The sequence below is a fragment of the Cariama cristata genome, unplaced genomic scaffold, assembly GCF_000690535.1.
Source record: "Cariama cristata isolate BGI_N322 unplaced genomic scaffold, ASM69053v1 scaffold23058, whole genome shotgun sequence".
NCBI classification, from domain to species: domain Eukaryota; kingdom Metazoa; phylum Chordata; class Aves; order Cariamiformes; family Cariamidae; genus Cariama; species Cariama cristata.
The window spans coordinates 1,221-16,599 of NW_009633229.1; the positions used below are offsets into that span (position 1 = coordinate 1,221).

The window sequence follows — 15,379 nt, forward strand, 5'->3', positions numbered from 1 at the left end:
TTTGTACTGAGGCTTTTTGGGGCGTGTTAATTCATAGCCACCCCCTCCGCTAGCTGGCTGGCGTGGAGATGTGTAGGGAGGGATTCCTCCACCTAAAGTCTGATGTGGGATGAAGGAATTACCCACGTGGTGTGGGTAGCCCTGGGGTACTGCTCTGCTCGCTCATACGTGACTACTTTGGACATACTGTGGGCAAAGAGGGGGGCACATCGATGCCCGGGGTCCCCCACGCCTTCTCCCCACTCTGCCTGCACAGGGACACGGGGATGCTCCCTTCTCCCTCCTGATCCCGGGAGCACCCACGCCCGAAGTCCTGGAGCAGGTGTGAGGAGCCGCTGCCGGAGGGGAGAGTATCCCGGGGACCCGGCCCCAGCCCCGGGTGAGCTGGTTAGGATGACTCAGCCTCTGCTGCATCCAGACCCAAATCTGAGATGCAATTATGACTTATAAATATTTGAATTTTGTTTTCCTCTTTTGCAATCAACTCCTTTTCTACAGGCTGTCGCACAATCGTAGTTTTCATCTCTGGCGGTGCTGGCCTGCGTCTGGAAGGCAAACAGCAAAGGCACTGTGCATTTTAACACGCCGGACCAAGTCCACGACATAATCTCTTCTTCGAAGAAGATGCCAACATGCAAATTTAAAATGGCAAATAGATACTCTCTAAAAGCAGCCTCTTATCTTTTGGGCTCGGGTTCAGGAATGTGCCCTCACAGGACTCTGACATTAAACATGCAGCGCTGGCGATAATGCGATTTAAAACCATTTACGTTTAAGCAACCCAGCACACCTCAGTGAGTCCCGGGCTCAGCCGTGAGGTCCTGAGCCTGGCAGGCCCCCCCAGCCGCCCGCTTTCCTTTCCCTCCTGCCCCACTCCAAGCATTTATCTTTAAACAGTCAAATCCACAATTATTTTTTTTTACCCAACCAGAGATTTTAGTCTCTTCCCTGAAACATATGTTCTTGAGATGATTCTTTCTCTTCACTTTTAAGTATCACCCATAAAACCTACCCCAGGGAGAGGACAAGGGTTACAGAAACAGAAAACCAAGTACTTTCAAAAATAGCTTTTGACTTTCAAATATATATAAAACTTTAAAAAAAATAGCACTGAATATTTCTGGTGGCTCAGTTATTGCAGCACACCTCGAAATTATATTCTAACAAGAAATCAAGACGTGCTCAAGTATTGCTGTGCTTTCTTGCTGACCTTTACCCAAGTTTCACCAGGACAAAGAAGAATGAGCGTTACTGCGGGCAGAGCACATCCCTGACACGTACGAGTCAGTCGGTACGTGGCTCCTTCCCCCTCGAGGTGTGCCGATCAAACTGCTCCGTGGGGCTCCTGAAATCTTCCTGCCAAGTGAGAGGGTGCTTTTTTGGGTCCAGGAATTGATCTGAGTCCTGACCTCTCCAACGTAGCTGTGGATTTACAACAAAGCATCTATTCATCTCCAGCCAGATTTATTTTTAAGCATCCCCTTGGCAAGCGTGAATAAGTTTTGTCTAAGGGATTCTGTTCCTGAGGCTAGCTGCATTTTGTTCACTGAAAATTCCAAATATATTTGCACAAATTATTACTATTAATAACGTAATGGTTGTGTTTGCGATGCTGGATGGACACAGAAGCAGGCATGGCCCTTCCCCTAAGATTTTATGATCATTGAGCTTTCATAGCCCTGCAAATAGCGAGTGTGTGATGGCAAACGATGGGCACCACCAGCCCTGTTAGGGACACTGCGGTTACGAGCTCAGGGCCTGTTTTACTAAGGGGGGTTGACCAAAATAACTCCTGCAGTACGAGCCGTTTGGCAATATTTCATGGTAGAAATACTAATTCTGGCCATTCTCTCTTACACTGAGTCTCAGGGCTGCAGGAGCCAAGCGGCAAATGCCAGCGTGCCACAGGTTGTAGGATAAAAAGGGGTGGCTGAGAAGAAGTCACCAGGAGGGCTCAGGACCCATCATGTCCCTCAGCGTGGTGACAATCTGCCAAGCAAAAGGGACCCTGAACCCCAGCACCGAGGCGTCCCCGGCCAGGAAGTGTCACTGCCAAACTCCCTGGGGGAAAGGACCGCGGGGAAACCACGGACTCGGTGACGTGCAAGTGTTTGATAAGGAGGCACCAAGTTCAACAGCTGTGGGGGGGAATTATCGGCATGTTCAATGGAGGCACAACATTTCCTATCAGGTTTCTGATTGATAAAATATGATGTTTCGATACAATCTGGATTAAGTATCTTGGAGTAGCTCATTTGGGCAAAAATCCGACACTTTCTGCTTCTTGCCTCAGCTCAGCAGAAAAGCCGCACACAAAATGTTAGCATTTCCCAGCGGTGGAAATTCTGTTTTTTGGCCAGTCTGAGTATCAACAGAAAAAAGCAGTTCAGAAAAGCCCACGGAAACTCGTCCAGATGAGATTTATAGCCCTCGTTCCAGCTTGCTTTGCTAACAGAGCCGCAGAGGGATGGCTGGCTAGTGCAAAGCTCTGGTAGCCACGTCCAGGCGACCCTGCCCGGGGGGCTGTGGTGTTCCGGCGGCGGCAGAGGAGCCCCCGGCATCCTCCCTAGCACCCGGCGGCTGCAGCCTGGCCAGGCGGGACCGGAGCCGGAGCAGACACAAGGGTGTTTCCCCTTAATCATCCAGTCCTGGTCCTTCGAGCGAGGGATGGGCTAAGGAGGCCAAAGTCTGAATTTGAAAAATTTAAACCATATGACGTTTGGATCTGTGCTCAGTTTAAAGCCAGCTAAATAAGGGGGGAGGTAGGGAGCAGAAGTGGTCGCAGCTTCACCCCTTCTCTCAAAAACTGCTCCCTCTGCGATCCCCGTCACCGCAGAGGCCTGACACTTGGGGACATCTGCTTCAGCCACCCAAACGAGCCACCGCAGCATCACAAGTAGCCGCTTCATGGGGACCGCAGCCATGAGGACCCTCTCCCGCACAGACCCAGTAGCCACGGTCCAGCTGTTTGACCGCAGCGTAGGCCCACCCAACACACGCCGATGTATGAGAGCTGCCCTCCGTCGGGGAGCCGGAGGGACGAGACCCCACGAACCCCACGCCGGCAGCACGGCTCTGGCACGGCTCCTGCCCGTGCTGCCAGAGCAGAGGCACAAATAACAGCAGAAAGCGTCTGGAGCTGGTTCCCTGAGCAGGGGGAGCGGCTTTGCCCTGCAAAATCTCACTGGTGCCTGTTGTACTCCGGACTTTGGCTTTTGGTGAGGTGAATTTGCAAACTTGGGATGGCTTTTTGCAAAAGCAGGGGCCAAAGGGAAGGCGGTAGGAACTAGCCTCGGAGCCAGGGACACCTGGGTTGAAGCCTCAGCTTGGGGAAAATAGATGTCTCGGGCCAGTGCTGATGCTTTCCATGCCCCCAGTCCATGAACTGAGCCTGGCTGAACTTGACCCTTACGGGGGCGGCACATGAAAGGCTCGGACAGCTTTCTGGCTCGAACAAGGGGACCGTCCAGAGTGCAGGTTTCACAAGGGAATGCTGCATTTAGCATGTAAATAGGACTGCGTGGTGCTAGGGACGCAGCTCCCTGCCTAGAACTGAAGATAGGAAGAAGTGAGAGCCCTCCAGCCCCCTCCACCCACAGTGTCCCCCATTTGGGAGCCAAGCTCATTTAAGTGTGACACCAGACATCAGCCAGGCGACAGATGTTTTTAAAAAGCAAAGCAGATGTGATCCAAAGCAGGTTTACCTTGTACCAACCAGCCAAAAAGGCTGGACTCGAGCCACGGAGGAACCTGTCAGCCTCTCTGCTCCAACCACCGGCCCTGCGTCGCTCCAGTCCTCGGCAGGACTGTGGTTTCCGGGTGCGTGGCTGCTCACGCCTCCGGCAAAGCAGGGTGCAAGGAGCATCAAAGCCACACACCGGGGCCTCCAGGCACTAAATGAAACCAGGGAAGCTGGAGGAGGGAAGTGAGCACAGTGAGAGGTTTGGGATTGCACAAGACAAATCTGCGTGTGCTGGCGAGGAGCAGGATCTGAACGAGTGGTGTGAAGCACGCACAGCACCGTAGCACTCGCTTATCACAAGAGCTTGGAAGTGTAATATTTAACCATTTTAACTCCCCGTGGCTCAGGGGTAGGCTGATGTGCACGGCACAGCTTCCTGGGTATCCCTGGGGCTCCCAAGGCGGAGAGTTGTCCTTCCCCAGCAGTTACATCAGCTGGTTCAAAACAGTATCAGGGGAGAGAAACATGCTGGCGGGGCTGATTACAAGGGGACACCTTTCTCCGTCCTGGATGCTTCTGCACGTGTTCTTTCTTTACACCCACTGTCTGTCACTGGCAGGTAACATTTGGCTGCAAGGACAGAAGAATTGCAATGGACATGAGTCTACAGAGTGGAAGCACCAAGAGGGGGCATGGGGGTGAATTACAGTCACAGAAAAGCCACAAACTGGGAAGAATCAACATGAAGTGGGAAAATCAGCTGAATTTCAAGGGAGAAGCAGGAAGCCGAGTTCATTGCCCTGCAATTGGCAGCTCCAAGCAAGAGCCATTTAGACCAGGTACTGCACACTGGCCTGGGTACCAAGAGCCAGAAAACCCCCACAACCAACCCCTCAAAAGGCACAAACCACCGGAGGAGAAGAGCTGGACCTTGGACCTGCAGTAAGAAGAAATGCAAACATTGATTACAGCCCATGTCTCTTGCCAGAGAGAAAGGGAATGCTCCCCAACCGAATCATCCCTTCTGGTTGGATGAGGAAGAGGAGGAGGGTCAGATCCCTTCCCAGTGCCAAAACTGGCAATCAACCTAATCACCAAACAAGCAGCCATGCTCTGTACTCCAGCACTCTCCATTCATCATCCCATTTTCTTGCTGCAGTCAGTCTCTGATGCCTCATGAGATTCATAAACAAACAACTAAATCAATACAGTCATCTCGATCCCTGCAGGCCACAGGCTGTGAACACCATAACTCCTGCCTGAAAGAAGTAGCAGTGTGTAAGAGAGGCTCCCAGGAGAGAAGTCCAGCACCCCAGCTCTCAGCTGTCCAAAAATTAACACACACACACGCAACAGGAGAACGGTTCAGAAGTGCCTTGGGGAACAGAGATACTGAGCAGGTCCTCCCCTCCTACAGCTTCCTTATTTTCTCCTCCGGCATCACCAGATCCAGCCTTGACCCTCCCTGAAATCCAGGCACTGAAGGAATATTTTCACATTCTTCATGACAGGTTGGGAAATCATCTTAGCCGATTGACTCGACAAGGGGGCTGCTCTGCAAACATCAGCCCTCTTCAAAGATGGCCTTGGGCTCTTCAGTGCCTGTCAGCAGGGAACCTCACCAGAATCTCTCTGAAGCAGAGAGAAGCATGTGTGTGAGAATGAAAGTAAATTAGGTCTGAACAAGATTAACAGCGATTTAATTGAACTATGTGAACTGGAACTCCAGTCACGAGCTACTTATTAGCCCGTCTCAAGGGACTGTGCTGCTGGCACTGGAGGAGCACAAGGATCCATTGTGAGCGTGGGACAGCTCAAGGGGATGGCGATGGCCACAGCTCTGGAGGTGAGAGTGGCCGGAGAGGCAGAGCTGCGTGAACAGGATTGAAAACGAAGCAAGGAATTCTCAACTCCCAGCCATGTTTCTTCGGAGCTGAGGCTCAGCCTGTTGAGGGAAAGGAACTTTGTAACATAGAACGCAGCTCTCGGCCCAGCTCCTGGGCTCCGGGTGGCAGAGCAAGGTGCTGTTCACCCAGGTGCTGCCTACTGGCTGGTATCTGGAGGCAGACCTTTGAAAACCTCCCCTTCAATAAAGTTGACTTAATGAGGTCTTCAGCTCCCTTTGGGATGTTAATTACAAAACAGCCTGGAGAAAAGTGCTTGGGAATTAAAGGAGTCACCACACGAGTCCTTCTCTTGTTTTGGTTTTCTGGTGAGGGAACCAACAGACACTTGCCAAAGCTTGGCTACCACGCCGGTCTTACTGCAGCCAAGAAAAGCCACCAGCCAGTTCCATGCTCCAGCCGCGTGCACCAGAGCTACAGCCACACACCGAGGGGCTACTGAAAATCCCTGTTATCAGTCTAGCGAGTCCCCATCTCATCCTCTGCTCATATTACTAACAAATGACGCTTTTGTTATTGCTACCTTCATGGGTGGCTCTTGGAGCCAAAATCTCTCATGAGAGGCAAATTAATTTAGTCATCGCAGCATGTCCTCCCTCCTTCCAGGAAGCTGAAGCTGTACTGGGAGACAGTTTGCTACTTCCAAGTCAAACACAGATACACACATGCCTGACAGTATTAACTAACCAATTTCTCAGAGATTAAAGGATCCGAAAGGCTTTCCCTTAATGGATCGTTCTTATGAATAGGTTGTTTATGTCCCTGTGTTCCTATAGTCTGAGAGTTCTGGCAGCTTTCACAATAAATGCATGGAAAGAGGCAGCACAACTTTAAAAAGAGATTTCTTTTTAAACAAAGAGATTCTGATTGTATTTATTACACATTTCAAAAGAAACTAAAATACATGGGATATTGGTAATCTATAAAAAACATACTATAAGTTCAGCTAACAAGAGCATTCAAATAGGTAACAAGCAGTTAGGAACAGACTGGGAAATTTATCTTAATCCCTCTTCCCCCCAACAAAAACAAACCCCAATATCCATGATTTCTACTTAGCAATGAGTAAGCCAGCCCGCAAATAGTTACATGTAGATGTTGATGGAGTAGTCTGCTATTTCAGGTAAGAACCACACAGTGCTCATTGCTAACTGGTTCTTAGCTGTAGAAGCACTTCTGTGTTTCAGGTAATGTGTGTGCTACTCTTTCAATAGTTGCAATTCCGTTAAAGCATTAAACCCCCGCCTTTAGGTAACCTTCAGAAAGCCAGAGCTGTTAGTTAAAAAAACCACCATCCTCATTTATTAAAATGGAAGAAGTGATCTGCAGTACCTATCCAGGGCAGCAGCAACGCTTCTCTTTCCCCCGCAGATCACAGACAGGAACACAGGTCCATAATGGAAACTCATAGCACAATACTGTTCTTTGTTATTTGCGTGGGAAATTTTTGTAATGTTTCTTTGTACTGAGAACTCAAAGCAACTTTAGAGTGCGTGTGTCTCCCGTGCTTTGGTCTGTCCTCCTAGTATTGCCTTTATGTAGTTCAAAAAAAAAGAAAACAAAACAAAAACCAAACCAAAACAGAAGAAAAAGAAAATGCTGAATTTGAAGCAGAACTCTAAGCTGGATTTTAAGCAGTGCAGCTTGGTGTCAGCATTCTGGTTAAGAGAAGCAGAGAGCCTGGAGCAGGGAAACAGTGAGAAGTTAGAATCAAACTGGTACTGGGATCTATCTGTCTCACCCACCAAAAGCAAGAGTGAGCAGAGAACGTGGCCGTGCTCAACACTGATGGTTTCTGTAAACACGTTGTTCAACTCCTGTGAAAGAACACACAGCACAACACTGCTACTGCATCTGGGCTCGCAAGGCATTTGTGAATTGAGGATGGGAGCTTATGTATGCAAAAAGGATCGCAGACTTGCAAACCCTGCCAGAGAACCCTTTCCTTCAAAGCCGGGTGCGCCTAAAAGAGCAGGTTCTCCTCCCATTGACTCATTCGTGATCAAACAAACCAAGATGTGAGCTGGCATCAGGAAGCTCGAGCTGCCCTACAGAGGCTCTGTGGCTACGTCACCACCGATCTCTTCCCAGTCCTGTCTAGCCATATTTAAATCTAATACTAGATTGTCCCTGGGCCTGGAGAGCCAGAGCCTGAAGGAACATAGCGTATATGTCTCTTGCCATACAGTCATGCTACACAGCCAGCTTGCCACCCCTCGGATCTTAAAATACCACCTGTCCTCAGGCTGAGATCATATTTAGCTTCAGGAAGAATTCAAGAGGAGAAGCAGCAGACTATAGCAGGTAGGGCTGCGAGGGAGTTTGCAAATGCAACAAACCCCAGCTGTGTTGAAATGGAGCACACAGTTAGGACTCAGCCAGCTGACAGGAGGGTTTATCAACAGTACAGTGAGGCAGTGCTATCTGAAACATGACCAATACAGCACTCCGAAACTCCCGCCCCAGAGCAGCTCTTCCCCAACATGCAGCACCCGGTCTTCCCAAGTTTCCAAGAACACCCCATTAGCACAGGCATTAAATTCTGCACCTTCCAGAATCGAATTGTTCCCTGATTCTTGTAGTCATTGCAGTCCCCACCACAGCCTCAATTCCCTGAAATGTACCTGCTTCCAAGGGTGGATACAGAAAGGAAAAGGGCATGGGTGGGGAATAAGAGGTAGCGACGCTGGGGAAATGAAAGCTTTCATCTACAGCAGTCTGGAATCTGATGAGTTATTACCTAAAGAATTAAAGAATATGACAAAGACATTATTACTAAGCCATAAAATGCAGCTATGTATTTCAGACTAGATGACAACAGAGATGAATACCAAGCTGTGTAAGTGTGGTGTCCTTGATCCATTTGATCCGTGTGCCTTCAAAAAATACAACACAAAGCAGTATCCAAAGTAGCAAACCCATGCTCCACCTTCCAAAGGGACTTTACTACAAATCCTAGCCAGCATGGAGGAGCCAGGACAACACGCCTCTCTACCCATCAGAAATGACAGAAGTCACTTTAATGGTGACTGACACATTAATCATGTCAAATGAAGTCCTGGACATGTCAAGTCCTCTTTGCTTGTAAGAAATCTATGGCAGAACCCCACCCCTTCCACTCTTAGAAGTTCCTTGTCCCTGAAAAGTAAAGCATGGCAATGCCAGAAAACCATTTAATACAGTTAGTTGCCTTGGATGTCATCTCCGAGGAAGCATGATTATAGGTGATTATTTTGTCTTTTGAGGTTCATCGCTCATGCCTTTATCGTTTCTTTTTGGTTTCCTTCTTGGGTTTCCTGCTTATCTGTGGAGCAGTTGCCTTTGGCTTCTTCACTGTCTCTGAATTCTTAGGCTCGAAACTGTCAGAGTCCTACAAGAATCAATTAAGAAACAGTCAGTAACCTTTTTTTACAATTTGCTGACAGCTCACTTTGGGAATCTGAGTATAAGCCAAAGGAAGCAAGTGCTGGGTATCTCTGTTGGAACACGTCTGTATCAAACTGAGTCCACATTTAATGAGGCTCAAGCAGCACCGTCTCTGCTGCTTCCGCCTGTGCTTTTTGATGAGCCTGAGTTTATGCACAGAAACAGCTTGTTACCAGAGAAGCCGTTAAAAGCTTCAGTGTCTAAAACAGGCTTTGGAGAAGAAAAACAAAACCAACTTTTAAGGCAAGAAGAAAATCAACACCAAATTAAAATTATTCAAATTAGGAAAAGGAGAAGATACCATATCATCACCAGTGTGCATGGAAACATTCAGCAGGTATTTCTGCCAAATGTTAATCATTATCATGTGCAAGACAAAAAATTTTCCCCAAAACAGTAGTAAGAACGTAAAGTTCAGAGCCTCTAAACCAGGCCCAAAATCCAGGGAGGGAATCGCAGGCAAAGCTTTCTTCACTTGGACTAACAAGGAAGGCTTAGATATGCTGCTTGTTTCCTTCAGGGGAGATGACAGATAATATTTCAGCCATGGGAAATAAAGTCTAGTTATCTTGTAAAAACACAAGGGAACAGCGCCAGTCTCATCTGAGAAAGCGCACACATGCAGACTGCCTCCTTTCATTAAATGCATTTGAGTATAAATATTGCTTTAGCATCTTGGTTTCTATCAGTCAGAGCGTGCCAACTGGAAAAGGACACACAAAAAATGGCTGAGCAAGATGTGCTAGTTTCAAGCTTCCAAGACAGCACTCCAGATAATGGAGGGGGAAGCGAGCATCTGACAGTATCCTTTTAATCAAGGAGCTTGGTTCAAACATCTCTCAAGTTACTGGGCTATTGCAGTTCACATCTGTGTGGCTTTCCAAGTAAGGAGACTTGGCTGGCTTTCCAAAGGCTGTAATCGGCGCACGGGGAGCTGGCAGGCTCTGGAGAAATGGAGCAACATGCAGTTATTACTCAGGGATGCAATGTGCTGCTGTTGTAAAGTGAACACTGCTGCCTTCTAATGTTCAAACCAAGGTAGACTTCAAAGCCTGAAGCCTCCAAGACAGAGAAGCTCCTCAATATCCTACCCAGACTCAAGCATCACTCCCAAGACCTGGAGGGGTAGCCTCTGGTGTTTACGGTCTTGTAAATTAGTCATATGGACAGTAAATCAAGTGGACAGTATGCATATGGAGAAAATAAAAAGTAGAGCATGCAAACATCAAAGCATGCTTGCAAACTTAAACAGTAACAGGTCCTTGAGCTTTACTGTTTTAATTGGGGGCCTGGTCTTCAGTTACCCACTTCAAACTAAAGCTCTCACTCTTTTCAGCTTTCAAGAATCAAGCTACTCCGTAGTTCTCAAACATTTATCAGGGGAAACCATGGACTCTGACAGATGGGAGCTGGTGGCTACAGAACAATGGTGCAAGACTTGCAGTGCCACTGCATCGTGACTGGCAGCTGCCTGCTTCATCTCCCTGCTGGCAGCTGCAGCTCCTGCAGCAGGACTAGCAGGAGGGAGCGTGCACCCATGCCAGGGCAGCATCACAAATCCAGTACATCAGTGCAACTTCACATCACACCAGCAGTTAAAGGTAAAAAAGCTGGGTCATGAACTGTATCCTTCACACTGTACCTCACCCTCAGGCATTACCTTGCCCAGATGGGCTGAAAATTTCCATGCTTCCTCTGCACAAGAGGGAGCAAGCATGGCAACAAAGACAGCCTGAAAACAAAACTTCCCATGCTAAGTTGTTGTTACTGAAAATATACCATACACATTTAGACAAAATCTGTATCAAACCACCAAACTTGCAGCTGGATCACCAACACTGAAATATCTGTCCCCAGCAGCACGGGCATTACCAAACACATGGAGCTATTTTATCAGAAAAGCCAGGCAGATGCAGGTTATCCCACTGTGGCTCAGTCCAGAGGAATCGGGAGTCCTGTAGTTCACCTCAGCCTTTCACTTTAACCTTCTCCTGTACTAATTCCATCAAAGGACCCTCCACTTCCCAGCACAGGATTAGGTTTCAGTACTGAAAACTGCCTTCCTCATGTTAGAATATACTAGAAATTGCACCTTTATCTTGTTTCCAAAAATCGCACACAAACTAGAGCCCAAAGTCATTTCCTGAAAGGCAAGTCTTGCAAAGGGGACGCCCTGCCTCGCAATTAACAGAGCAAATCAGCAGTGGGATGACAATATGGGGTTGTGAGTAAAGCCTTCTCACGTGCAGTCAGGAACAGCATGCACATTTAGCACATCTTGCCAGTGCTCCAGGTCACTTCTTTCACTGATACTCAGAGAGATCATGGCTCAGGTATTTGTTCCTGACTTACTAATCTGGGGGCAAATCAAAAGACAAAAGCTGGAGTGGGAAAACTAGAAGGAGGGAAGGAGAATGAACAATGAAACTGTCATCAATCCCAGGGGCAGACCACGGTGTCTCCATTAGCTACTCAGCATTCCCTCCCATCCTATTTTCTCTGACTCTGCCCAGCTATATCAATATTAGAGAGCACTGCTTACTGTCTTATGGGACTTGGAAACTGGCAGGATTATGGCTAGCACACAGATAAGCTGGAAAATGGCCCCAAAGAAGAGTCCGTAGCGCAGCACATTCTCCATGAACGTGGGCTCAGGGATTTCAGGTGGGGAGAAATCCAACTCAGCAGCCATCGTGAGTGTACCCTTCTTCTCCTCTAATGCTCTCAAGAATACTGGTTACTACAAGGGGGGAAAAAAAGAGCAATTATTTGCATCATGCTCTCTGGTATTCACTTTCCATTATCAAAAAATGACAGAGTACCTCATGCAGGTTTTTTGAAGATACCCTTGATCTACAGAACCAATAACAAAGAGGGAAATGAAACCTGCATTTTATTTGGATGCTTGTCTTTTCCCAACTGCTTACAAAAATAGTCCTCAAATGCTAGTGCTAGTCCATTTGCAGGTGAGGGGAAGACAAACAAAATATGAACAATATTCATGAAACAATAAGGGAAAAGATTAATAAGCAAGAATATACTTCTCCCTGAAGTCGATCATGCATGCAAGGTGATTATTATTCATTTTCACTTACATTGTGTATGTGGTCACAGCCTTGTTGTTTTAGAAGGTGTACAAAACCAACTACTACTTAAATAAACCACACAGAAGGTAGACCTGTTGAAGACAGAGGAATGAGTTACGTGTTTAAAGTTAAGGATGGCTTTAATGGGTGGTTACACTAAGCCCCATATACCTTGCGACAGTCACACAGGTAGTTTGTGGCAGAGTTAAATATTGATCTCCTGGGTCCCAAGCTAGTTTCTCAGCCACAAGACCATCTTTTCTTTCTTCCTTTCTCTTTTGCTAATGGAGCTGTCAATTCATTCTACGAATGACTGATGGCTTTATAGAATAACGGAGAGCTCTCCTGCCAGAATTACTGGAGTACGCCACAGAAAGTCCCAAAAGGGAAATTCAATTAGTCTGAGATGCCATCAGAACTCAGTTGTGATTACTGTCTTAATCAGTCTTCCTGACCTGTACAATCCTGGTGTGTACTTACTGAATCAGCACTACTTATTGATACTTACAATTCTCTATATTAGTAAAGCTTGGGCGTGAGATTGTGCTGCATACACGTTTCAGTTGAATGGCAGCACTCTGTCTCCTAGAAATTATCTCCAAAGCAGGCTCTGTATTTCTCAGACTAGCAGGAGATTTCTACAATCTGCAGATGTGACCCAGTTCAGAGAGATGGTAAACTTGGAGTATAATTTGAGTAAAGTTATAGTTGATAAATTTGAGAATCAATCAACAACTCAATGCCGTTGCATATGAGGCAAATGTCATTTGGGGACATACTAAAAGGAGTGGTACATAAATGACAAGAAATAATTATTTTGTTTTAATTCAGCTGAAGTATGGGATACTATTTTGAATTTTAAGACAGGAAGAAGTTCCCAACTGCAGGGACTGCCAGCCACTGGAATACAAAGACTCTGGAATCTCTGTTACTGGTGATTCACAGGAGCAGATCAGCTAAGCATTCACCTGGGATGGGGTGTAAGTATATATAATCCTGCCTTTGAATCAGGCGATAAGAATAGGAGACCTCTTGCTGTCCCTTCCAGGTCTGTGCTTCAGTGAAAGAAATTTTTTCAAATTCTGATTAAATTTCAATAAGCAAGGGCTGCATGGGACCTGTACGTGAAGCCAGAATACACACTGAGCCACTCTGGCTCAGCAAGTCCCAGGGCAGACCCCTGCACTGGACATACAATGGTGTCAACAAAGCACGCCTAAATGTGGCTCATCCTTAACTGCTTTTACCTTTTAAAATGCCCTCTCCCCCAATCCACTAAGGCAGTAGCTCCTAAGCAAGAAACAGAATCATAGGAAACTTCATCCTTGAGTTGCATTTTATCTCAACTTTATTTGAAACGTTATTCTTGCCCATCCCCCTTCCTCAAACAGAGCAGGAAGGGATGTTGCTTCATTCCTCACCTGGAGTTTTCTCAGGACAAACTCCTACGGATAATCCTGATTCATATACCTGAAATACAATATGCAAAAATAAATCAGAAGAGGAAACTGATACCATAAAACCAAAAAAATCTCCATCCTGCACTTCCACAAGTCTCCTCTGCTCTCCCCTTTTCTATTCCACCTCCCTTGAGGTGGAATTAGTAATTTTCTAACAAACCCCAAGTGACATGTCCACCATCAAGAGCTCCCACACAGGCTGGTAGCAGCTGCCACTACCATTTTAAGCACTACCCCATGAAATACACTCAGAGAAGACCTGACATAATGCTCCAACTAGTCATAGTAGCGCGTCATTGCTTGCACAGTAGCCACAGCAGGCAACCCACATTCGGACCATTAGTTCTGCTGCTATCAGTGGAGTTGAACCAGTACCAGCAAAATTCTTCCCTGTTTTATAAAACTCCTGTGGTTAACACAATGTCCAAACCTGCACATGCAAGGAGGCTAAACCTTATGCAAATGAGCAGGCCAAAGTCAAGCACCGGGGAACCAGGGCTCAGGGTCAGGCACACCGCCTTCTGCACCGAGCGCAAAACTTGCCAAGTGAGTTTTCTCACAGACAGCACTACCTCCTGACACTTTGCCTTGCAGCTAATCCAACAGGTCCCTGGATGATAATGGAGCCTTCCTCCCCGTTCCCGAAAAGCTAACAGTTTCACCACCTCTTCCTTGGCTAACATTTCTTCTTCTCCACAGGTTATCAACCACCGTTTTCATCAGACTGCCTCACCTATTAACATGGCTACACTTAAAGTAATTGTTCTTAAATTGCATTTAAAGATTGGTACTCCTATTTCAGACCCTGAGAGGAAGCTTCCCCCCCTCCCCTCCAGCTTACTTATTTGTTCTAACAGCACCTAACACCTCTCCCCACAGGCCTGGCTGTCTCACTGGAACATAACAGCACAAATAGGTCACAATCAGTTGCACCGCACTACAGGAATTGATTTTGACTATCTGCTTAAAAATATTCAGCCTTGCCTCTATTACGGTTTTACAGCAAGCTAGTTACCCACGCACAAAAGGACACGGTCCTGTAGCAAAGCCAGAGCTGTGTGGCAGACCCAGCGAGGGACTACTCAGGACTGCAGGCTCATGCTTTTGCTCAGTGACACCACTGCAAGATGATGCGGCTGTCCCCCTAGGCGCAAGCTCAGGCCCTATGATAAATAACCACGTGTTTTCAGGACCAGGGCCATAAACTAGCCATCTCAACAGAGCGAGCACAGACTCAAACCTTTCGTTTTGCTGTCCTGCTTCTCCCAGCTGTCATCTTCAAGACCTAGTACTATAGAAATAATTAGCACAGGACAAAGCCACAGGAGCACTTCAAGTCATATATACTACCTTCCTCATGTGGTGGAAATAAATAGCAAGAGTGTCAGTGTGGGACATGAAAGCTTCTGACAAAGGACAAAGCAAAAAAACCTCACACTGGATTTCAGAAATGACTTAGAAGGTACTGGGATGGAGACTGGCCAATTCATATTGGCTTCAGGGGGATTTGCATGTGCTCAGCACCGCTGAAAACCTCACCATTAGCGAGGCCAAGGAGCTCATCTGTAGGCATACAAGCCCGGTGCCAAGCAGCCGGGTTTGCCCGAGCTGTAAGGAGAAACTGTGCAGCCTCAGAGGATGGGACACCCAGAGTTCTTCCTCCCTTCTCCAGAGAGCAGCTCTGTGCTGTTTCTCCCTGCAAGCGGCGGTGGCCAGCCCTGGCTGCAGCAGGAGGAGCGGGCCGTCACGGAGCCAGCGAGGCTCCCCTGCACCTGAGGCTCTCCCACCCGCTTCCCGGGGGACTGGGGTGTCGCTGAAGCC

The 15,379-nt window shown here is 47.4% G+C and overlaps 1 protein-coding gene across 1 annotated transcript; it reads right to left on the minus strand.

Annotated features, from left to right (window-relative positions):
* Positions 1–8,848: 8,848 nt before the first annotated feature.
* MANBAL (mannosidase, beta A, lysosomal-like) lies at positions 8,849–11,704 on the minus strand. Its single transcript, XM_009706689.1, has 2 exons — positions 11,555–11,704; positions 8,849–8,956 (listed from the first exon to the last, which is right to left on the minus strand). The coding sequence occupies exons 1-2, from the start codon at positions 11,702–11,704 to the stop codon at positions 8,849–8,851; spliced, it is 258 nt and encodes an 85-aa protein (XP_009704991.1).
* Between the last annotated feature and the right edge of the window lie 3,675 nt (positions 11,705–15,379).

What these genes read in the sequence shown, in the direction of transcription:
- MANBAL (XM_009706689.1), bottom strand. Translation starts at nt 11,704, where the DNA reads ATGGCTGCTGAGTTGGATTTCTCCCCACCTGAAATCCCTGAGCCCACG. An exon ending in TTTCCAAGTCCCATAAGACA is followed by an intron (nt 8,957 to 11,554) that starts GTAAGCAGTGCT and finishes TGATTCTTGTAG; the next exon opens with GACTCTGACAGTTTCGAGCC.